Source organism: Staurois parvus, unplaced genomic scaffold (assembly GCF_062004578.1).
Source record: "Staurois parvus isolate SC_StPar_1 unplaced genomic scaffold, SC_StPar_1.0 ptg000468l, whole genome shotgun sequence".
Classification (NCBI taxonomy): Eukaryota; Metazoa; Chordata; class Amphibia; order Anura; family Ranidae; genus Staurois; species Staurois parvus.
Window position 1 is genome coordinate 1 of NW_028318264.1, and position 24,472 is coordinate 24,472.

A 24,472-nucleotide genomic window follows, 5' to 3' on the forward strand; every position below is an offset into this window, starting at 1 on the left:
TCACCTCCCTTTTTGCATCAGGACCTAAACAATAGCAGAGCTCTGAGTGAGCTATCCTCTCCTTCAGTAGAGATCATATGGCCAATGGCCTAGGATTTTTGTTCATGTGAGCAGCTCTGGAAGAAATCAGGAGCAGCAGATTTCCAGGAGAGGTATTTCACAGATCAGGTATTCTCTGCATCTGAGCTGGTACTTTCAGGTACAGGACTTGTTTGGTTTCCAACAAAGATGCTTTTTGTGTAGGATAAAGTGGTTATACCACAGAAAGGGGTTTGTTTAGTGTTAGGTGTTACTTTAGGGGATTAAATTAGGTTATTACTGGGGACAAGGATTATGGGGTTTACCCTTAAAGCCCATTCATACGGGTGCAATGTGTTACGTGCGTTGGTGCAACGCTGTGACTTTGATTATGAATTGCACCTCAGTGCACATTTTTAACGCATCTGCATTGCAGCGTACCAGAGCATACAGAACGGCACAGCCATGTGTTTCAGTACACTGTGCCAGAGACAATGGTGCATGTGTGATTTTTAATCCTTCCTGGTGCATCAAATGAATAGGCTGCCTGAACGCATTGCATGTTAATGTGTGTGAAGGGGCGCTTAGAGATGTAGTTAGGGTTATGTCTTAGGAGGCTGGTTAAGTGTTGGGGAAAGACTAAATGTTAAGGTCTCAATTTAGTGCAAGTGTTAAGGATCGAGGTTCAGAAGGTTCATGTTCAAGTAGTTGAAGTTTAAATTTTAAGGGGTACGTTTTATTTTAATATATTTTAACTGCTGGCTTTTTACTTGCTCTCGCTACTGAGATCCTCACAATAAAAACTACCAGAATCTGATTCCCAACAATTAGATAAGTTGTAATAAGTATTTAATCCCTTTTAGTAGTAGAATCTTACCATTCTAGCCATCAATCAATGTAGTAAGTGTGTATTTTAAAGCATACCCTTTATTGGCTAGCTCGGGTTATTAAAGACGCAAACTTTCGGAAACGCCAAAATGTCCTTTTCCTTTGGCTTTATACAAAGGTATCACCTAAACTACAAATTTGATGTATTTCATTCCTTCTACTACTTTTTATTTATCTGTTCCATTAAGAGTGTTAACTGTTTTTTAAATTGACATTTTAATATACGTAAGCTTCCATACAGGATGGTAAAGGCATCCTCAGAATGATGCCTTTAAGGCACTTGTAGACAATGAAGCAATAAAACCCTGGGTCAGAGGCATTAGACTCGCAGGGGTCTCCAAACCATGGCCCTCCAGGTGTTGAGGAAGTGCAAGTCTCATGAGGCCTTGCAAGACTCTGAAAGCCACAGGCAAGACTCCCAGAGGCAGAGGCTTGATGAAACTTGTAGTACTTCAACAGCTGGAGGGCCATAGTTTGGAGACCCCTGCATTAGAGTCATTAGTCCACTATCCAGACACCAAGCACTGGACAGTACATTAGGTATAATCCTACTGGCTTCATAAATGATGTATCGGTGGAAACTCTTGAAAAACAGGAATGTTTCAGGTTGGTGGTCATTTGATCATTTTAAGAGATGTTTAACCTATCAGAAACACTTGCTTATATTTATTTATTATACAACCACTACACTCACCGGCCTCTTTATTACGTACACCTTGCTAGTACCAGGTTGGATCCCCTTTTGCCTTCAAAACTGTCTTAATTCTTCGTGGCAAAGATACAACAAGGTGATGGAAACATTCCTCAGAGATTTTGGTCCATGTTGACATGAGTTACTATTGCATTTCTATCATCTTGAAACAGTCTGCCCTTTCTCTTCTTACCACTGATATCAACAAGGCATTTTCATCCACGCAACTGTTGCTCACTGTTTATTTTCTCTTTTTTTGGACCATTCTCTGTGAACCCTAGAGATGGTTGTGTAAGAAAATTCCAGTAGCTCAACAGTTTTTGAACTACTCAGACCAGCCTATCTGGCATCAACAACCATGCCATGTTCAAAGTCACCTAAATCCCATTTCTTCCCCATTGTGATGCTCAGTTTGAACTTCAGCAAGTCGTCTAGATGCCTAAATGCATTGAGTTGCTGCCATGTGATTGGCTGATTAGTAATTTGTGTTATCAAGCAATTGAATAAGTGTACCCAATAAAGTGGCTGGTGAGTGTATATTCCTGTACAACAAGCATAATACCTATTGCACTGGCTGGAAAACTGACACAGAGTTTTGCACATACTTCACGAATTGTCACATGCTGTATAAGGCCTACATTATTATTATTATTATTATTATTATTATTATTAATAATAATATTATTATTATTATTATACAGGATTTATATAGCGTCAACAGTTTGCTCAGCTCTTTACAATATAACGGGAGACAATACAGCAACAATACAGTTCAATACAAGAGGGTTAGGAGGGCCATGCTCCTTGGAGCTTACAATCTAGGAGGGAGGGGCTAGTGGTACAAAAGGTAATAACTGAGGGGGGATGGACTGGTAGGAGAAGTAGAAGAGTCCATTATTAGCTGAGGGCAAGATAGGCTTCCCTGAAGAGATAGGTTTTCAGAGATCGCCTAAAAGTGAGCAGAGTAGACGCCAGTCTGATAAATTGGGGTAGAGCGTTCCAGAGGATGGGGGAAGCTCTGGAGAAGTCCTGGAGATGAGCATGGGAGGAGGAGACAAAGGAGCTAGAGAGCAGGAGGTCGTGCGAGGAGCGGAGAGTACAGTTTGGGTGATATTTAGAGACAAGATTGGTGATGTAATTTGGGGTAGAGTTATATGTTATTTATATGTTATTGTTAATGTTTTGAATTTTATCTGTTCGGCAATGGGAAGCCAGTGGAGGGATTGGCAGAGAGGGGTGGCAGATATGGAACGGTTTGTAAAGTGGATGAGTCTGCTAGCAGCATTCCTGATAGACTGAAGAGGGGATATCCTGCGATGAGGTAGGCCAATGAGGAGGGAGTTACAATAGTCAAGGCGAGATATAACAAGGGAGTGAATAAGTTTCTTAGTGGTTTCCGAGGTTAGGAACGGGCGTATCTTGGAGATGTTGTGTAGGTGAAGTCTACAAGATTTGGACAGTGATTGGATTTGGGGCTGAAAGGACAGATGGGAGTCTGGGATTACACCTAGCACCCTGGCATGAGGGGAGGAATTGATGGTTGTGTTATTGATCTTGATGTCAGATGAAGTCAGAGGAGGGGGCACAGGCTGGAGGGAATGGTAAGAGCTCAGTTTTGGAAAGATTGCGTTTGAAGAAGTGGAGTGACATCCATGCTCATATGTCACTTAGTAGGTTAGTAATGCGAGAAGAGACTGAAGGGGTGAGGTGAGGAGCAGAAAAATAGATTTGTGTGTCATCAGCATAGAGATGGTACTTAAAGCCATGGGGAGTTTGGAAGTGACCAAGGGAGGAGGTGTAGATGGAGAAGAGTAGGGATCCAAGGACAGAACCTTGAGGGACCCTTACAGAAAGAGGGAGTGAAGAGGAGGAGCCAGAGATATAGGTAACGCTGAAGGAGCACTGCGATATGTAGGAGGAGAACCAGGAGAGAGCAGAGTCTTGGAGGCCAAGAGAGTAGAGTTTTTTGAGGAGGAAGGGATGGTCAACAGTATCAAAAGCCTCAGAGAGGTCAAGTAATAAGAGTACAGAGTAGTGGCCATTGGTTATAGCAGTTAGTAGATCATTAGTGAGTTTTAGTAGGGCAGTTTCAGTGGAGTGGAGTGAGCAAAAGCCAGACTGTAAAGGGTCAAGAAGGTTGTTGTCAGTGAGGTAGGAGCACAGGCGATTGTAGACTAAGCGTTTTAGGAATTTAGAGGTAAACGGGAGCAGGGAGATGGGTCTTAAGTTGTCCAGGTTGGTGGGGTCCAGGGAGGGCTTTTTAAGTATGAGAGTGATGTGTGCATGCTTTAGACAGGTGGGGAAGGCACCGTTAGAGAGGGAGAGATTGAAGATGTGAGTGAGGGAGCATAGGATAAAAGAAGAGGGTGACCATAGAAGTTGTGAGGGGACAGGATCCAGAGGGCAGGTAGTGAGACGGGCTTCTGAGAAAACCTTAGTGACCTCTTCAGTAGTAGCAAGGTAAAAAGAGGAAAGTGTTGAGGGAGGTTTAGTATAAGGTATGCTAAGTGGGATTGATGTCTGTGCAGTGGAGATGCCCCTATGGATTGCCTCAATCTTGTTTTTGAAATGATTTGCAATCTTGTAAGCAGTGAGTGAGGTACTGGGTGGAGGTTGAGGTGGAAAAAGTAGAGAGTTAAAAGTAGAAAAGAGACAACAATGACTGGACGACAAAGTATTGATGAGAATGATAAAGTAGGCTTGTTTGGCAGCATGGAGGGAGGAATTGTATGTTAAGAAAGCAGATTTATATAGGGTGAAAGCTTGGTGTGATTTGGTTTTACTCCACATTCACTCCAGCGCACGACTATGTCACTTCAGATTTCTGTGTCGTCAGTCTGGCAATGTTGTATTGGTCGGGGCCTGATGTTTCGTGTGGTTAGAGGAGCAAGTGAGTCTAATGTGGATGAAAGCGAACTGTTGTAGACAGCAGTGGCCAGGTCAGGGCAGGACAGGGGAGAGATTCTGTCATAGAGGCGGTCAGTTGCAGAGTAGAAAAGAGAAGGGTTAAAGTTGTGAAGGTTTTTGCAGGTAATTGTTTGCTGCTTGGAGGGATAGGTGTTTGAAGACATGACAAGCAGATATGACCTACATTTTAGTTTAGCTCTCCTGCCTATTTAAAACATTGCAACATTCTATACGTCATAACAAAGCTTTAAATCATCTTAGTAACATGTATTATAAATGATAAAATCTTTTATTTATTTTTATTTTCATGCAGATACCTGAGAATGAGGCTGAAGAGATGTGTAAGCTTGTGGTACAGCAAATGGGTGATTTACAACTAACTGAGTGTCTTCTGAGCCAAGCTGCTTTACTCCTGTATTTAAAAAAAACATTAAATGTATATGCAATAGGCTAAAATAGAACATACCACCTTTCAATAATATATATATATTTAATAGATCTAGAGTTTGAAAATGTAGAACATCTGTTAATATAGACTCCCAACACCAGTGTCCCCTTGATGTTCTCCATTGGCTTTTCTTGAATAGTTACTATTATATTAGTAACAGACCACTAGAACTGTATAAAAGAACAACAATAGAACATGCTGGAAGATGTGAAATGGTTGTAGTGACTTTTATCTGCATATCTAAAGTAGAATTGTGATTCAGGGCCACATGTGTAGCTACACTGCTGGTGAATACTGATTTTATAGCCTATTCAGAGTGACATAATAAGGCATGTATTGTAAGAGTTAGAGCTATTATATCTAACAACTTACTGAGGGCCATTCAATAAGGCATTTGTGACATGATGCCCATGCATCATTTTACTGTCTGTTATAAGAAATAGGAGGTAATTAAGACTTCTTCCATGTTCATCTGCGACAGTTTCATTTACACTTTTCCAAAATGAACATCAATTTGTCACACTACCACAAGACAGACTTCTGAGTATCTATGACACTCTTTATGACTTTCTAAGATTGTTGCTTACAGTGGAGTACAAAGAGTTAAAGTCTGTATCAGCTACTACACAAAGGGTTTGGAGTCGTTGTCCTATTTTACAGCCTCATGTCTGTACCAAGAAATTATGTTGGTTCATTTTGGAAAAGTGTACATGAAACTGTCACAGATGAACATGGAAGAAATCTTAATTACCTCCTATTTCTTATAACAGAATGTAAAATGTTGCATTTTTTAAATGATTTCTACTTGTTGAAAACATTAACATACAATGGATACCTAAAATAAAAAAAGATGTTTAGACATGTCTAATTAATACCATGATTTATATTCATGATTATCTTATGAGCAGATATCTTTCCTATTTTATCAGTTTCCCATAGCCAAATATCAATCAGGAACATGTAGGGAGAAGCATATCTTACCTTTTTTTGCGCCTTCTGGGACAATTTTGTACACCTTATATGGATCCGATATATCCAATTGACTTCTATCCACCAATTCTTCAAAGTCATTACTCTTATTTAAAGCGCAGCGTAGCCTTGTCTTCCATGTGGGAGGATCTGGTTTGTCAAGACCTTCCCGGTATTTACCTTTAAAAAGTGCCCAGGCCTGTAAAGTGTGATAAACACATACTGCAATCAAAGAGAAGTCTTACAATACCCACATATCAGTCCAAGATATTAGACAATAATGTCCTGCTTATTAAAAACATAAACACCCAATAACAAAAGAGCAGAGGCCAGGTCAAGTTGTTTTCAGAAGTGTTGGCCAATATGGTTTCAATTTGTGTATGTTCCTCTGTGATTGTCATCTTTTTGAATAAAAGTAAATTTGATACCTCTGTAATTATTGCATGGTGTTACTGGATTGTCCCCAAATATAACAAAATAATTCTTCTTGTACAGTACTGTATTTTTGAGGATATGGATGTGGAGTAGAGTCTATGCCAGGTTTTAGTTGGATAGGTTTGGTATGTTAAAACTGAATCTTGCTTGTGTATTTTGGTTGTTTATCTGGCATGTGTAAAATGGAATGGAATCTAGCATTGGAAACAAGAAATTGCCTCTGACTCACTTTTGTTTGATGTAACATTACAAATTGTTCTGCTCATATAACATCTTATAACATCAGGGATGGCAAACAGTCACCCATACATGTTGCTGACTACCAGTAACTCATTCCATGTACAATAAGAATTTCCAGGCTGTTGCTCTACCTTACAGTTTGTGCATTTTTGTTGTTGGAATACTCTAATGTGTACTTCCAATTCACCCACTCTGGGCCTGTACACCTAGGACCACAATGCTAGAGTTGCCCTGCTCTTCTTGCTTTACTGACTTTACATTGAGCAAACTGACTCTGCTACTGCATTTCTGGCCTTGGCCTGCCTTGTGCGTCCATGATATCTGATCTCGTTAGTGTGCTACTATGGCTAGCCAGTCCAGTGGGATAGAAGGAGGAGCACAAGACAGTAGACCTGGAGGGCAGGCAGGATGAATAAATCCAGCTCTGGGTATAACACGGGGTAAAATCAAGCATGACAACACAGCAATATGCACATATTACATGTTGCTGAAAGTAGGATCTATAATATCACTGAAGCTAAATATGGCATGGGCAACAAGGCTTTGCATCTGTCTTGTGTAGATTGGGCTGAACGTTTATTAGTGAGGTTTATGGAGCTATAGGCTTTGAGATTATAGACACTTGATATATAAATTTGACCTTGATATATATCACCTCTATATATAGTTTATCTATCAATGCTAAATGACTTTTTCATGTAAACTGTAAATAGAACATTATTTTCAAATCATGTGTAACAAATGTAAAAAGCAAAAAAAAGTTTCCTCTTAACATCATTTTGAAGTAGTTCCTCGTGTGTGTCACAAAATAATTATTTTTCTTGCCTTTGAGTTCTCAAATGTTAAGCATGGTGTATTCTTCAGTAAAGGTGGGTTTCTATTGGAAAAGATTGAGCACACAGGAAGTGCGTACCACATTACAGTTTCTCCTGTATCAGATAATTAAACTGCGTATTCCAATGTAAAGCCTCAACTTCATAGTACTTAGAAAAGCTGAAAGCCCTCTGCTGGTAAATGACTCACTGAAAAGTTCGCTTTACCAGGACACTTAATAGTAACTCAGAAGATGTGGGAGGTGGAAAGAAATTGACTTATTTTCCTATTTTCATTTACAATAACAAATTACAAGGTATTTAAATGTACTGATCTGTCAGTTTTAACAGTTTTATCATAATTACAACACATCTTGAGACATTTATGTTTCAATACCACCATTGCCTTACAAATCATCTTCATTTACTAAAACATTTAATAAACTTTTTTTAAACAACATCTTAATACCAATTAATATTATATTATTATTGACATTTTGTTGTCAAGTGTGTATGATTTCTTTTAATTTTTATAGTCTTGCAGCATTCCTTCCATCTGTATCAGTTCAATTGCTCCAATACTTGTAGGTCAATAATGTGCATTGGAGGGAATTTACTAAAACAGCCAGAATTGTGGAGCAGCTGTGCATAGTAACTAGTCAGCTTCTATCTTCAGCTTGTTCAATTAAGATTTGAAAATGAAAGCACTGGTAAACATCACTTATAATATTACTTTCCTGTAGGTACAAACAATTTCTCCTAAATATGCGCCATTTAAGAGGTATTCCCATTTGTAGCAGCCAGTGATGCCATTGGTGCATGTGCACTTTGTTCTGAATGGATGAGTGCTGTGCCGCAATCCTGGCTCCCACACACATGAGCTGGAGTGACGTCATCACGGCTCATTCAAACAGCCAGAGCCCATGAAGAAAGAAGACTGGGTGAAGATGGAAGACCTGATAGCGGTGACAGCATGCCACTGGAGGGCTTCATTTTAAGGTAATTCTTTCATAATGTGCTAATATGCTATGCATACTAGCACATTATGAAATTCATTTGCAGAGGAAAAGTTTTTTTTTAAATTAAAGACTTTACTACTGCTTTAGAGATAGAAGCTGATTGGTTGCTATGTACAGCTGCTCCAGTTTTGGTAAATACCCCTCGATGTATCAGTAGTACTTGGTATACACATTGTATCAATGATGTTTTGGGGATTATATAACATTTAGAGCCCTGTTAAAGCAGGGGTAAGTAACCTTGGAGCAATGATGTTCTACCTGAACATCATGGAAGAGATCAAAAATCACAAGGATGAAAAGTGCTTCTTTTTAAAAGGAGATAACCTACCAAGGCCCAATTAAAAGAAAAGAAGGCTTACTCACAGATATCTGTGAGTGTTGGTCCAATGGGGATGTGCATAGAGTTAAAATGTGGGCAGTGCAAACATGTAGTCCTGCCCTAGAGAGGGATTTACCATCAATATGGGGAGATTTCTTTTGCATTTCTAGAGCAAGAAGAGCAGGGATACAGGACAATGGCAGAAAAAAAACACACCCCTTCCCTTCTTTATCCAAAACTTAAAAAATTGGCTATAAATATTTTGAATATTAAATCAGTATAAGACCCTCATTGCATAAGCATGAAAACTATAATCTAATGTTATTTAATGTTCCCTCCTAGATTGTAAGCTCGAAAGAGCAGGGTCCTCAATCCCCTCATGTTTTGCATTGTATTGGTATTGTTCTGTCACATGTTCTCTCCCCCTTTGTAATGTACAGCGCTGAGCGAACTATTGGCGCTTTATAAATACTGTATAATAATAATACTTTAACATATTCTGAAGAATGGGCTTCCATTGTTAATATCTTCTTCTGAAAATACTAGTTCCCTAGCTGCCATGCTAATCAAGTGGCTTCAGTACTTTATTAGCCACAGACCTGGAACAAGTTTCCTAATCAGGAATGGTTAGGTATGGGTCCATACAAGATTAAACGTGTAACAGTAATGGAGACCTCATTCATATCAGTTAACAATGTTCTTCTAAATACAGGGTTTGGTAAATAAATAGGTGCACTTTCTAACACTTTGAATGGTCGAAGTGAGATAGTTAATAAGATTAGTGCACACAGATTCACTCTCACTTGTTTCCATATATATTTAGAAAGACGACTACACGGCTTGTACCACAAACCACAAATTCACATAAAACAGATCCATTCAAAGCCACAGGCAATAGAGTACAAAATTGGAGAACGAGAATGGACTCATTCACCAGCCAGCTTTCTAATTGACAACAGCAATGTACACTGTCAGATGTGGACTAAAATAACATCTTATAAGATATGGTAAAGACTAGTATTGCATTCTGGAGCACTATAGCCAAAAATAACAAGATAAAAATAAACACAGGAGCTTAAGCTGCAATATTTAGCTTTAATTCAGAGATATCCCCTGCCATATTTGTTCTAGTTGCTAGACATACTCAGTGTGATGGCCAGCATCATTCAATCAGCTTCTTCTGAGCCTGAGGAATCCTGGATCCATCCCAGCCAATGACTGGACAGTGAATGGAGAAGCAGCACAGGGACAGCTCTCTATCAATCTGCTTTCAATTTATATCAGCATGCTTCTTGATTAATTCCTTGTGCTGCTACTCTCTCTCAGACTCCAGTTTCGGTATACATTTACCTGATTGGATGAGGTAGAGAGTGTGATGTCACTGTCCTGCCTCTCTAATTCATCCAATCAGAGAACATTTTGCATTCATTGAGAAAATGCAATAGCACCCCTATCAAGCAGTCAGCCTACTGTGTTTACAAAGCAGCAGAGCACCTACTCGGCATAGAACCCAGAAGCTAGTGGAGATCAATGGTGTAGCGGTGCCTACCACAGTTATTTCCAGCTTTTAGTGGGATCTCACAGGTATAGGATATGCATAGTTAAATTGGTCCCAGCTGGACCTATGCAACTATGTATAAAATGTTATACCTGGAATTCTTGGACAGTGCTGATTGTCCCTGTGCTGATTACATGCACCCTCTCAAGAAAAAAAAACTCTCTAGCAATACAGTACACACCAAACTGAGCATGTCTCTCCACATGATATGTCTTATCAGGAGATAAGAGGGGGACACTGGAAGAAGGGGAGGATCAGAGAAGTCAGGATCAAACAGCGTTTTTATACAATGCAGAGGATTAACCCCTTAGGTTCCATAGTGAGTATAACAAGCATGCTTTACTGCATATACAGACTGATTTTACTGTTGTGGGTTTAGTAACACTTTAACTCTGAGGTACATAGTTGGTCTGGCTGAAAAAAGACAAACGTCCATCCAGTTCAACAAAAAAAAAGTTCTAATCTTATATCCACAATTGATCCAGAGGAAGGAAAAAAAACAGCAAAGCATGACCCAATTTGCTCTTGCAAGGGAAAAAATTCCTCCTGATTCTCCGAGAGGCAATCGGATATTCCCTGGATCAACTTTACCTATAAATGTTAGTATCCAGTTATATTTTGTGTATCCATGAAAGAATCCAGGTCTTTTTTAAAGCAATCCACTGAGCTGGCCAGAACCAACTTTTGAGGGAGTTTATTTAAACCTTTTTGTATTTGGAGATTAAATCTCTTTTCCTCCAGAAGTAAAGAGTGCCCCCTTGTCCTCTGTGATGACCTCAGGGTGAATAACTCTACACCGAGTTCACTATATGAACCACTGATGTATTCATGTTGATCATATCCCCCCTTAATCTCCTCTTCTCAAGAGAGAATAAATTCAGTTCAGCTAATATTTCTTCATAGCTGAGCTCCTCCATGCCTCGTATCAGTTTGGTTGCCCTTCTCTGTACTTTCTCCAGTTCCCCAATGTTCTTTTTTTGAACCGATGCCCAACATTGAACTGCATATTCCAGATGAGGTCTTACTAATGATTTGTACCGGGGTAATATGATATCTCTCTCTCTGGAGTCTATACCTCTTTTAACACAAGAGAGGATTTTGCTTGTTTAGAAACCGCAGTTGGCATTGCATGCCATTATTCAGCATGTGATCTACCAGAATCCACCACTGATTCCCCCAGTTGTACCCCCCTAGTATGTATGATGCATGCATATTCTTAACTCTCAAGTGCATCACCTTACATTTATCAACATTAAACCTCATTTGCCACATAGTTGCCCAAGTAAACAGTGCATTGAGGTCAGTTTGTACGTTGGAGACATCCTGTAAGGACGTTATTCCACTGCACAGCTTGGTGTCATCTGCAAAGACTGAAATGGGATTTATAATCCCAGACCCTATATTGTTTATAAATATATTAAAAAGTAAGGGTCCCAACACTGAACCTTGGGCTCCACCACTGATGACCCCAGACCATTCAGAGTATGAATCATTAACCACTACTCTCTGAATACGATCTTTTAGCCAGTTTTCTAACCATTTACATACAGATTTTCCAAGCCTGTAGACTTTACCTTACACATTAGCCATTTGTGGGGAACTGTGTCAAACGCTTTTGCAAAATCCAAGTATACCACGTCCACTGCCACCCCTCTGTCCAAGGTTTCGCTCACCTCCTCATAAAAAGACATCAGATTTGTTTGACAACTTCTGTCTTTCACGAATTCATATTGTCTGTTGCTTAAAATATTTTTTTCCTGCAAGAACTCATCTATGTGATATTTTATTAAAGTCTTCAGTGTCGTCCAAACTATAGAAGTTAAATTAACAGGTCTGTAATTACTTGGTAAAGATTCTGATCCCTTTTTAAATATTGGCACCACATTGGCCTTACACCAATCATTAAAGAGTCCCTAAAAATTAGAAACAATGGCTTTGAGTGGCAGGGTATATTTTAAGAAAAATGTATATTAAGATGAACTTGTTGGGATGGTGTTAACCTGCATTCATACTTGAGCAGATCAAATTTCTGGTGATTTTGAAGGTTTTTTAGGCATTTTACAGGTGTACTACAGGTGTTTTTCATAAGCGTTTTTGCACTTGTATAAAGTTTCAGGCATCTGTTTCCTGGGTTGCAGAAGGGGAAGAGAGCAATTCTATAGGAGGAGAGAAAGTTTTACAAATACACATTTACAGGCATTCCCATTGAAATCTATAGGGTCAAAAACACTTGTATGCACTCAAAAAAAGTGTATGTACTTTTAGAGCATGGGGTGTAGAACGTAGGGTACTGAGCATATAAGTGTAAACAGGTATATTTAAAAAGAATTGGATTCTGCACATTGAGAGTAGTCACACATAGGAAAAGGAGCAGAAAAATACTCAAGTGTGAATGGGGTCTAAGCCTGCAGGAGTCAGTACAATAACAACTATGCCATACATGCCTAATGGATGTATGTTTGTGCACATCAGATTACTTTATTTTTTTATACTCCCCTCGATGTCTCATAGACTAGGATATATGTAGAAATGTTTGCCTGTTTGAAAATTAAGTTGCATGAGTGGTCTTATAAAAATCTGAAGTTGGTTTCTAATGATGACTACAACAACTCATGGAGTATATAAACAGCCTACAGGCAGCAGTTGGATTTCTCCTCTTGCATGTTTCAAGAAAGAACAATTGATTTCAAGCCTTATAATTAATGTAAGAAATGTTTTGCCATTTTCTTGGATTCAACAATATGGTGATTGACACATTTGGGAAATCTTTAGATTCTAGGAGGGAAAGAATATTGGTGCAAGTTTGCAATGACCATATCTGGAAGTTTTAAGCATATTATGAAGCCCTTCTTTCTATTACATTATCTTGGGTTCATTGATCTACATTCAATTTAGTGGTGGGGCCATGTCTGTTTAACTGATTTTGAGGTTTTTTGGAGGGAGGTAATACATTACCTGAAATTAGCTAATAAAGGTTGACCTAATACAAAGATTATCTCTGGGGGTGCATCAAGTCAATATATAGTCTTTTTTGCATATGGTGGAAGATGATGACACCACACTAATTGGTTTAGAGAAGTGTTGCAGATTTGATATGGCAGTATTTTTGTTTTCCGTCTTTGGTGTATATAGGTATTTACTATAAAGTACTATATATCCACAGTATTATAAGAGACACTAAACTTTGTTTATAAGTGTCTCAAAGAAGGACAGCCTATATTGCTTCAAAGCAAGCAAAGCTGAAATCTTTGCTTTCTATGTAGCTCCCCAAACAACAGGGGTTCTATCCACTGCGTTCATACTTCCTTAACCATTTTAAAATGAGAAAAAAAACATTAAACCTCTAATAGTGCGTCCAACTACTACTCTAAATGTGTGCATGTTAAAACATATCACTTTTAATAAGCTGGCCTCCCTTTAGTGGTCTCAGTTTGCATTTGTATTCTGGGACAGTCCCGTAGATATCATGGTGGTTGGGACTTGATGATGATGTGCTTTCATGACTAAAAGTGTCTAAAAGAGGAACTTTCTGTATCACTTTGTAGATGCTTCAACTGGTAATCTGCTCTAGAAGCATAAAAGAGGGATGCTGATTGTTAGGTACAACACAGACACTTTAGTGAAAAATCCACAGTGATTTGCAGTTAGGTTAACAATTCTTCAAAAGGTACCCTGAATGTATCCAATACTATTTTAAGACGGTCAGATGAATTTTTCTATATGCACATCTTAAAGAATATCTAACTTGTAAAACAACCCATTCACTTGGTGCACGTAAAGTGACCCTACATACTTCATGGCTATTGAAAAATACATTTAAATGAAGTTCAGCTTTAATCATAAAACAATGTTTTACCATTAACTACAAACAGCAATACATGACATTACATCTCATAGAGAAACATAACTGTGAAATATAAACTTACATTTCTTAAAATATGTGAGGCATCAAAATTTGGTCTTCATTTTAAATTCTCTTAAATGGTGGTAATTTTTTTTTTATAGATCAGATTTTATGGCAAAATGCAATAAAATGTGTCACCAGAAGGGATTATACCTCCAATGCAAATCACTTCTTTAGAAGGCTGGAGTCTACTTATCACATTACAATCATGCACATCATCAGACACTGATTAGTCATTAGTCTACCGTACGATATAACCTTTTTGTGGCTCATTTAGCCTGAGAAAAGTTACCTTAAAAAGAGCAGCATCTTCTTCTCTGTTGTAGTCCTGTTTTCCGGCATGTTTCCAAGGTATACGAAAAATGCTTCGGTCGTCATTCTCCCACACCAATCCAGGATACTTCCCACTGTCAATCTGTTCAATCAGCCATTGCCTCAGTTTTCCATTTCCACAACTTATCGGGGTCATTCCACAATCTCCGTCTTGGTGCATACCAGTCTATACCCTCTTTATTGACGACTGTTAGGAGAGGAACATAGACAACATTTATTTAATGGCTGTAACCTGTAGACTTTAGTGCTCTTACATGTTCTGTGATATGCCACCTAAAACATAGAATGTGATGTTCTGTAGCAATAATTTAGACACCAAGAAAAAGATAACAGTAGCTTTGATCAGGATATATTTTCCAAGAGCAACTATGGATTGAAATCTTAACTTTTGAAATTGGATAATTAGTGCAAGTAGTTTTGATAACTGTTATTATACTTAAAGCTAAGCTCCAAGAATCCCACCACTTTGTAAAATGTGCTGGCATACTATGAGCTAAGTTTAAAGAGGTGCATGCCACCTCGTGGCTATATCTCTTTTGTGTACAACTAAAAGTTTGTTGAAAGGTCTGGGAGTACAGCTATCCCTTTACTCCCAGGGCTCTCTCATAAAGCAGCAGCTCTGTCTGACCCTCCCCTTTACTTTTCGTTCACCAAAACCTTAGTATTTTGTGAATGAGTTCACATAATACAAAGTGCTCTGTGATTCGCCAGGAGAAGAGGAGGGGCAGACACAGCGACTGCATGCAACTCTGCAGCTGCAGTAGCTGAAACCAGATGGTTCAATATTAGAATGCTGTAAGTATAGTGATAGCTATGTTCTCAGCACTCAGTAAAAATACAAGTTATAAATTAAATAGATACTGTACGTCTATGCATGAGGTGGCTTGCAGCTAGCTGGACTTAACCCATAGTAATCTGGCACAAAGTGGCTGAATTCCTGGAGTTCAGCTTTAAAATCTTGCTTATAGAGACTGTTTTGAGATGTTTCTGTTACAATCGAATAGAAGAATAAATATACTTTAAACTTTAAATTTTATTGATGGAAGCTGGTACTTTCAGATATAATCATGCAAAAACCTTTTTCAACAGTTTATTCAGTCACCCTCAACAATTAAATAGGTAAAAGATATATCATTTTGTTTACGACAAATATGCCAAAGACATCATTGCATCTCAAACCTTGGACCTGTAAACAAATGTCTGCAAAGCCATTCTCATGTTGAGGATGGGTTGTATAGTGTCATAGCACACATTTGTTTATGGTTACATGGTTTGACATGTAATGTCCAGGGGCGGACTGACCATTTGGAAACTCGGGCACTGCCCGAGGGCCCAGGATCAGTAGAGGGCCCCATGAAATGCCCCTGGTACCTTTTTCATAGTCTTTTTTGAGTTTGGGCAAGGACACAGGGGCCCCATGATCCCCTATTGCCCGGGGGCCCCATGAGTTGTCAGTCCGCCCCTGGTAATGTCCTTTAAATATCTTTTAGCATATTTGTAGCAAACAAAAGTGTACATCTTTTTTCTATTTCGTTGTTGGTGGTAACTGGATGAAACTTTTAAAAACTGTTGCTTTTTGAATATTTTTCAAATAAATCTGTATTTATCATCATTAAATGTTTATTTTGTTTCTCCTTAACACTTGCTGCAATGTGCATAAAGAAAGTCCTAGGAGATGTCTCTGTAGTTTACCAAGAATAGTTCCTAAACATTTAAAAAAAAATCTAACATCAGGAAATAGGTATAATTAGCCCGTAACACAATATTGTATAATTTAATGTGGTTTAAGCCACAAGAAAACATCTGATTTGAAGCTAACACAAACATTTTAAAATGATCCTTTTGTAATTGTAGATTAAACTAAATTTTGGGTACTGCACACAGATCAAAGCAAAATGACTGAATTCATTGCTTGTGTTTCACTTTTCAAGGGAATTTTCTCCAGAGCTTAGTGAATTAAGTGAAACTTAATTTTGCAAAAAATACCCAATCACTTGCAAGGAACAATAGCAAAAAACAGCATTTTTGCTTGCACACGATTGGATGATAGACGTCAGCAGAGTTTCACTTCATTCACTAAGGTCTGAGGAAAATTCCTTTGCAAAGTGCAACTTTTCTTGCAAAGGGAACAGCCTACTTGCCTAAATCAACCTGATAGTGTCTACTGAAACGTCATGTCTTGTGTTCCAAAGACATGTCTAATTTTAAAAAAAGGTGTGTTACCCTATTTCTCAAATATTTCTAGATCGGTAACTGGAACCTGAAGCCAGTATGTGACTGTCACTACAGATTGAGGTGTCGGGGAAGCTATGGTCTCTGCTTGGTGTATAGTTTGGTTTATAAACCAAAGATTATTGATTTTCTGTGGCATTCAGTGAATAATAGAAAAGTAATAATAGAAATTATTGATAAGGATACAGTAGAATTCCTGAAAGTCGAACATCCCCGTATTCCAGTCTTTAACGTCCTCCCAAAGATTCATAAATGAAGACCTCCCTGGATGTCCCATAATTTTGGGAATGGAGTCGTTAACTGAAACATTGACAAGATCCTTTAACTCTTTGTTGTAAATCAATTCTCATTTGTTAGGGACACGTTGCACCTCTTGACACTCCTACATAATCTCACTATTCCTCCTGATACTATCCTCCTCATTCTTGATATTGCTCTACTACTCTATTCCACATTCAAAAGGCCTCCAGGTCATTAAGAAGACACTGTGCAGTAGGTTGGTAGATAAACAGAAACACAGTCAATTTATTGTTGATCTATTGGAATTTTTGTTGACACGCAACAAGTTCCAGTTTGGTGATAAGACATATTGCCAGGCCCGAGGCATACCTATGGGCACTAAATGTGCCCCGACTTATGGTAATATATACCCAGGGGATTGGGAGTCTTGGCTTTTTGATGGTGGGGTGTCATCGGTGTGCCTGTCCAGGATTTTGTCCTGGTACAGGTACATCACCAACATCCTCATCCTCTAGACAGGAATGACTGAGCAAGTCCAAGAGTTTGTGGATGGTCTTACCCCTAACCCATATAATTTAAAATGTACCAGTGAATACAGTACCAGTAAGGTAACATTCTTGGATCTGATAGCTGAGTTGGACAGTGTGGGGGGCAAAACTTTATAGGAAGGCTACAGCTACAAATAGCTTATTGGATGCTAGGAGTTTTCACCCCCATCCTTTAGTTCAGGGAATCCCGGTGGGCCGGTATCTGAGGGCAAAGAAACTGCTCTGATTGTTTGAATTTTGAAAAGGAGGCCTCCTTGTGACATAAGAGATTTTCACAACGAGGATACAAGAAGAAATGGCTAACCAAAGCTTATCAGAGAGCAAGGGATTCCAATCATGAGGAATTGATTTTTGGGCATAGAGATAAAACCCAGAAACCTCAGGAAAGTAGTTAAATTGAGTGTACAGTACACTGAACTATCAGAAAGTGTTAAAAGCATTTGCGCAAAACATTGACATCTGTTAAGAGAGGATGCCTCAGTCGAGAAATATGTGAGGGACAATCCTAATCTGGTCTTTAGAAAGACCTATTTTCTAGGGGACCTTTTGGTCCATAGTGATGTGAATTGGTCCCCTCCAAAATTGCGCATGCAGCCTGGAATACACAGGTGTGACACTTGTGACATTTGTCCTTTCATGGTTGTGGGTGATACAGTTACCTTTCCAATGGAAAGGACCCTCAGATTCAGAGAAACAGCCAACTGTATCACAACGGGGGTTGTGTATATTATTCTTTCTGCCTGCTTGAGGCTACCAGATCCCAAGGCCTCAATGAAAGTTTGAGCTTTGTCCCATTTTTACAAAGTTGACTTCCTCAACTCATTTACCAATTTCATTTTTTTCCTTACGTTCATATACAGGTATTTGTGGTTTATCCTTTGCACGCAGTCCAGGTTTTGTTTGTTCACTTTTGTGTATTAAAAAAATTTAAGCACACTTAGTAGAAGGAATATCTATTTTGGTGGTTGGAACATTTGTTCAAATTTTTTTTTAACCTCCATTTGGATTGGTCTGCCTTGGGATGGGTTGAAATGAGAGTGGTTTACATTTAACCACTATTGTGATCAGGTGTATCTAGACATGATATCCATATATTTGCCATCTGATTTATTTAAGTGTAAGTGTGCAATATATTGTATGCACAAGATGGCACCTATTTGGATCTTTGGATCTTCCCTGATCATATTCTGAGTTGTGCTGTTGTGTACAGTTAGTGGCCCTTAGCATCCAGTTGCTGCGCATGTGCACTGTGGCATTGTGCGGGAGTATACGACATCATGAAGCACTGAACAGGGATGGCGGCCATTTTATGGACTCATTTCCAGGGTATGCCAAACAAACATGAGCCCACCTCTGAGGAAGCTGGTCACCAAGGCTTTGTTTATTCTCCATGACTTCTCAGCATGATGATTCATTGATGCCAATGGATGATAAGTAAATATATATATGTCTGCTTCATTACAGCATTGTTTTTACCACCTCAACCTTTATCACTTTGGAGGGATTTTGGCCATGGAACTATGGACTGTTCTTTCTATTATGAGGCCTATACTTACCTAGGATAATTCAGCTTGGAGCAAGCATTATCAGACCGTCCATAGTGCACTGATGTGTGAGATAGGTCAGTTTTGTCTATTTCACTAATCCTCCCCCGGACAATGTCTGTATAGTGGGCGCTGGAGGGAGGTGAAGGAACTTTTTATTATACTAGTTTCCTGCCATGGATCACATCCTATCTGGATAGGCCTTGACACTATTTGGGATTCTTGTACTATCTAGTCTCTATTGGGACACTGTATTTCTACAATAACTTCATGCCAGTGTATGAGGGAAGTCTAGCATGGAAATGAATGCAATATAACATGAAATTTGCTACACATTCTCATTTTTTCATTGAGATCCCTGTCATCATCTACCAAGTTGTATTCCTTGAGTGGAATTAAGATTCTAAAGGTTGACCCACCAAGATGTGTCCAATTGGTCAACTGATAACTCCAAATGTTCAAATCAGAAGTGTTGAGTCGTGGTTGACAACTGTATGAATTGTCCACCGTATTCATATGATATGTCGCATCATAAAGCTTTCCAATATGTGTATATTTGAAGGTTGTTGGAGGTTCACTGAGATGTTTTTTAAGATACATTGTATGTCTATTTTTGTGTGATTAAAGGAATAATCTATATGCTCTGACCACCAATTTATGACTTATTCATAGGTGATATATATAAAAAAAAAACCACATATTCTGATTGAATCCATAACTAATCTTTTTTGTGTTTGGAGTTATAGTTACAGTTATGATTAGGGACTCCCGCACTACTAGTACCAAAGACCTTGAGGTTTGTAGATAGTATATTTAATAATAGAAATGTACTGGAGATTCCTCTAAAGTGACCACTCTACAACATAACACAAACAAAATTTCAATTGGTGTTCCATGGAACCAATTCATCAAGCACTCTTGAGTTCCTTGAAAAGAAAACAGTATGTGTATCAGATGGCATATTTGAATTTAGAAACTGATTACCTACATGTTATGCATATACAATTGTGCATATATTCTGCTTTAGAACTGTACATATAATAGGAATAGGAAGGTGATTGATATAGCCTTCCATTATAAACAAATAAAAATTTAAATCTGTTTTACCAGACTACTAATGTCTGGTTTGGTGCTTAGATATTAACCAGGCTACCCGTTAATGTTAATGCGGTTAGCAGGGTTTGCTATGCAATAGTGAAACCCACCAGTCTCACCATTGCAGCTTCTGACAAATATATATGTCAATTTGCCTTTAGTGAATATGCTTACTCATATTTGGTATGTCTGCCAGACTGCATCAGCTTTTGAAAATCAGCATTTGTTAAATATCACTTTGTCTTTGAGTCTTCTCATTTAGTGTAATATAATCAATTTTTATGCATTTTTGCAGATAATTAATAGCTTTTGTAGCTTCTGCCTGTGCTTGGGGAGGGCAGAGAGTGGTATTTTGTAAACTGCATGTGTTCCTTACTCTAATCACTGTATATTGATTCCAGACTGTAATGTTTAGTGAAGAGAATCTGTCAAAGGATGGGTGGACACAGAGATCAAATCTGTGACAATTCTGCTGCAGCTTCTTTCAGTGCTAATTTACATGACTATAATTATAAAAAAAAATAAGCATACAGCTAATTTTGTAATAGCAAAACAAGCATACCTAAAGTAGTTGTAAACCTCAGAAATAAAATATGAACAAAGCATATCCATCTTTAGTGTGTGCTTGTCTCAATCCAGAGCACTACATGTCATTTCTGTTTGCTGACTTGTTCCTCTGTTATAAGCATGAGTCACTTCTGATGACTTTTCCTGACACCAAGAGAAAAATTGTGACAGGGGAGGGCACAGTCTGTGATTGACAGCCTCAGCTTTGTTCCTGTGTGCTTTGTGAAGGGGGTGTGTTCCTTCACTGCAATCAACTCTCAGAGCTCCCCTCACTGTTGTAACTTCAGCTCTCCACCTTTTCAGGACTGAGAGATCCTGTGTAAATTCTGCACTTTGAATGGATATCTGAATGGATGGAAAGACGTCTGCAGATAAGCAGATAAAACTTATGTAGGAGAATTTGTTTTAGTTCTGTGTATCATCGGGGGCCAGTCACTTCACTGGGTATAAGTGAGAGTTTACAACCACTTTATATCAAGGGTTCTGAAAAGGCTAGAATAAAGTAAATCTTTAATGCTTTTTTATTCAATCTATTGTTTGGAGCTGACTGAAGCAGATTGGCAAAGGCCCTGGATCAAGCTCATTTCTAGATCTAGAGCTTAACCGCTGGACTTGCTCTGGAACTGGATTGGCAAACATGGAGCAGTGACAACCCTATATGAATTTTGTCCATTATCGTGATTACTGAGTGTGTAGAATATAGAAAGAAAAATACATACTTCTCTTTAATCTGGGTGCAGGCAAATATGAACAAAGAAGCAATTTGAATCCAGAAAGTAGCACAACATCAATGATTTATGCCAATTCTGTGAAGATGCTACTTTAGACAACACCCTCAGCTCATAGAAGGGGCATTCCTGTTGTTCATATCAGGTGTGAGGATCAAACAATGCACTTCACTTCATTCAATCACAAGCAGACAACCTGTAAATTGGGCTTCAGCCTGGGGTGGAGCTATTGCCATCATGAACAGGAAAATAAATGCAATAATGCTTCATCTGTGATTATTCACAGCAGAAACTGATCTGAGTCTTCTTCTCAAATTATTTTCATTCATTATAACAGTAGAGTTCTCTGGTACTATCCAAAAAGCTGTCAACATGCTGACAATGCTTTGCTAAACTAACAGAAGCTGTTCACTTTTCAAAGTGTATTCACCTTGCAAAGTGAATGTTAATAAAAAAAGTGAAGCTGTCTTCGAAACCCCAATTTTGTGCTAGCAAAAATCCTGTTTTTAATTTACCCAGCACATAATTGCATATTCATAATGAACACAGGTAACTAATATTTAGGGCTAATGTACACCAGGGGTCGCATTATATAGTATAGTGGCCACTGGTGTGTGCTGTGAAGGGAGCATATCAAAGTGTGAGGATCAATGTATTTGTTGGCTTTAGCAGAAACATGCACTTCACTTCCTTTTGTATCTAATGTTGTGATCCTGGAACACAACTGCTAGTGGTGTTAGAACATACACTGGTGGTTCCTTGTTGTATTTAATATACAGAATGATGATGAAGAAAGCAAGCAGAGAGAGAAAGAGAAAGGGAGAAAGCAATGAAGTTACACAGGGTTCAGGAATTAAACACCTTCTGCCCTCCTATTACCATCTAACTTCTCTACTTCTAACTGCTCCACTTCCTTAAACTGAACCTCTCCAAAACCGAGTTTCTTGTCTTCCCCCCAGCCCAGACACCACCCCCCATTGACTTCTCCGTCACATCCAACAACGCCACCATCAAACCCGCCCCGCAGGCCAGAGTACTTGGTGTCATTCTGGACTCCAACCTATCCTTCCAGCCCCAAGTCCAATCTTTAACAAGCTCGTGCAGACTCCACCTCCGCAACATCGCCAAAATCCGCACATTCCTAACCCCAGAAACCACTAAACAGCTCATCCACTCCCTCATCATATCACGACTCGATACTGCAACTCCCTCCTCACTGGCCTGCCTCGCCACTGGGTATCCCCGCTTCAGTCGATCCTGAATATGGCTGCCAGACTCATTCACCTTTCCAACCACTCCGTTTCTGCCACCCCCCTCTGCCAATCCCTCCACTGGCTTCCAGTTGCGCAACGGATCAAATTCAAAATCCTAACACTGACGTACAAAGCTGTCCACCATACTGCTACTTCACTGACCTAATATCCAAGTACCACCCAGCACGCACACTCCGCTCCTCACAAGACCTCCTTCTCTCTAGTTCCCTGGTCTCCTCCTCCCATGCCCGCCTCCAGGACTTCTCCAGGGTGTCATCCATTCTCTGGAACTCCCTGCCCCAACCCATCAGATTATCACCTACTCTCCTCTCCTTTAGGTGCACCCTGAAAACCCATCTCTTCAGGGAAGCCTACCCCACCCCCTGCTAACCTGCCGACCTCCTCCACTCTTCCTACCACTCCATCCCCCACAGCTATCTCCTCCTGTACCACCTTCCCCTCCCTCCTAGATTGTAAGCTCGAAAGAGCAGGGCCCTCGATCCCCTCATGTTTTGCATTGTATTGGTATTGTTCTGTCACATGTTCTGTCCCCCTTTGTAATGTACAGCGCTGAGCGAACCATTGGCGCTTTATAAATACTGTATAATAATAATAATAATCTAAGGATGTGAATTTGTGGTACACTGGGTGAACTTTCTGATTTTATCACAACTGCAGTGTTTGCTGGACAGCATTAGTAGCTCACTGACTGATTTTACTTGTTTACCCAATTGCTTTTTAAATCAAGGCTGTGGTCTATGAAAGCTTTAAAGCACAAAGTAAATTTCAGAACTGTGTGAAAACTTGGCATGCACACATACTGTACCTTTACAAGTGGCAATGAAAACTGTTTCTACAATTGTCAAGAGATTTAGAGCTTTCTCTAGTATTGTATTTTGTTTATCTGTTCAGCAGTATTTCACACACCACTGAGGCTGAAATGGAGTCAGTGGTGCATATACCCAGTCTTGTTTATTTATAAAGAAAAACGTTGGAGGTGCTAGTATTTAAATTACTGCTAGTTTTATCTTTGGCTGCCACCAAATAATGCAGGTAAACAATTACGCCAAACCTTCTAGCAGTTCAAAATCTTTAAAAAAATGCAGTATTACTACAGAAATGGAACAAATTAAAACTACTTTAGACTGATATATATTACGTTAATGCACTATTTTGAGTTTCTTTATTTTGGAGGTTTTCACAAAAGCCATTGGACACAATCAACACTGTAAGAAAATTTTCAAGTTTTTCACCTTGATTTATTGAGTTTTTTGAACTACTAAGACACTGGACTTTATGATCATTGTCATTTGTTTAATAATTATCACTTGTAAGGGGTGTGTTTTGTTTTTTATTATAGGTGGGAATTTGTTGAAAGAGGGGAGATTCTTTTTGGAATAATTTTATTTGATTTTAAACTTTCAGGGGTTGAAAGCTTTCTTCTAATTAGAAATTAGAGTGGGTTTTAGGGTTTCTGTTTGATATCATATTCACAATTGTATTTATACTTTAGACTGATGTTTGGGTCCACATGTTGTGAATGATTACAGTCCTATAGAAGTACAAAACGTCTATAAGAACCAGCAGAATAAGTTGTGGTTAGCATATGTAGCTGGACTAAGGACTTGTGCACATATAGCAATAATGCGTAATAACAGGTACATTTGACTCGCATTTAATGCACGTTAAAAACTTTCCCCAGGCGTCCTCCAAATGCTCTATGT

The 24,472-nt window shown here is 38.9% G+C and overlaps 1 protein-coding gene across 1 annotated transcript; it reads right to left on the reverse strand.

Moving 5' to 3' along the window:
- Nucleotides 1-4,821: 4,821 nt before the first annotated feature.
- LOC149452707 (interferon regulatory factor 4-like) lies at nucleotides 4,822-14,701 on the reverse strand (the record flags this gene model as incomplete). Its single annotated transcript, XM_089689036.1, has 3 exons — nucleotides 14,501-14,701; nucleotides 5,934-6,120; nucleotides 4,822-4,916 (listed from the first exon to the last, which is right to left on the reverse strand). Coding segments are annotated over exons 1-3 (483 nt in total), but the record flags the coding sequence as incomplete, so codon positions are not given.
- Between the last annotated feature and the right edge of the window lie 9,771 nt (nucleotides 14,702-24,472).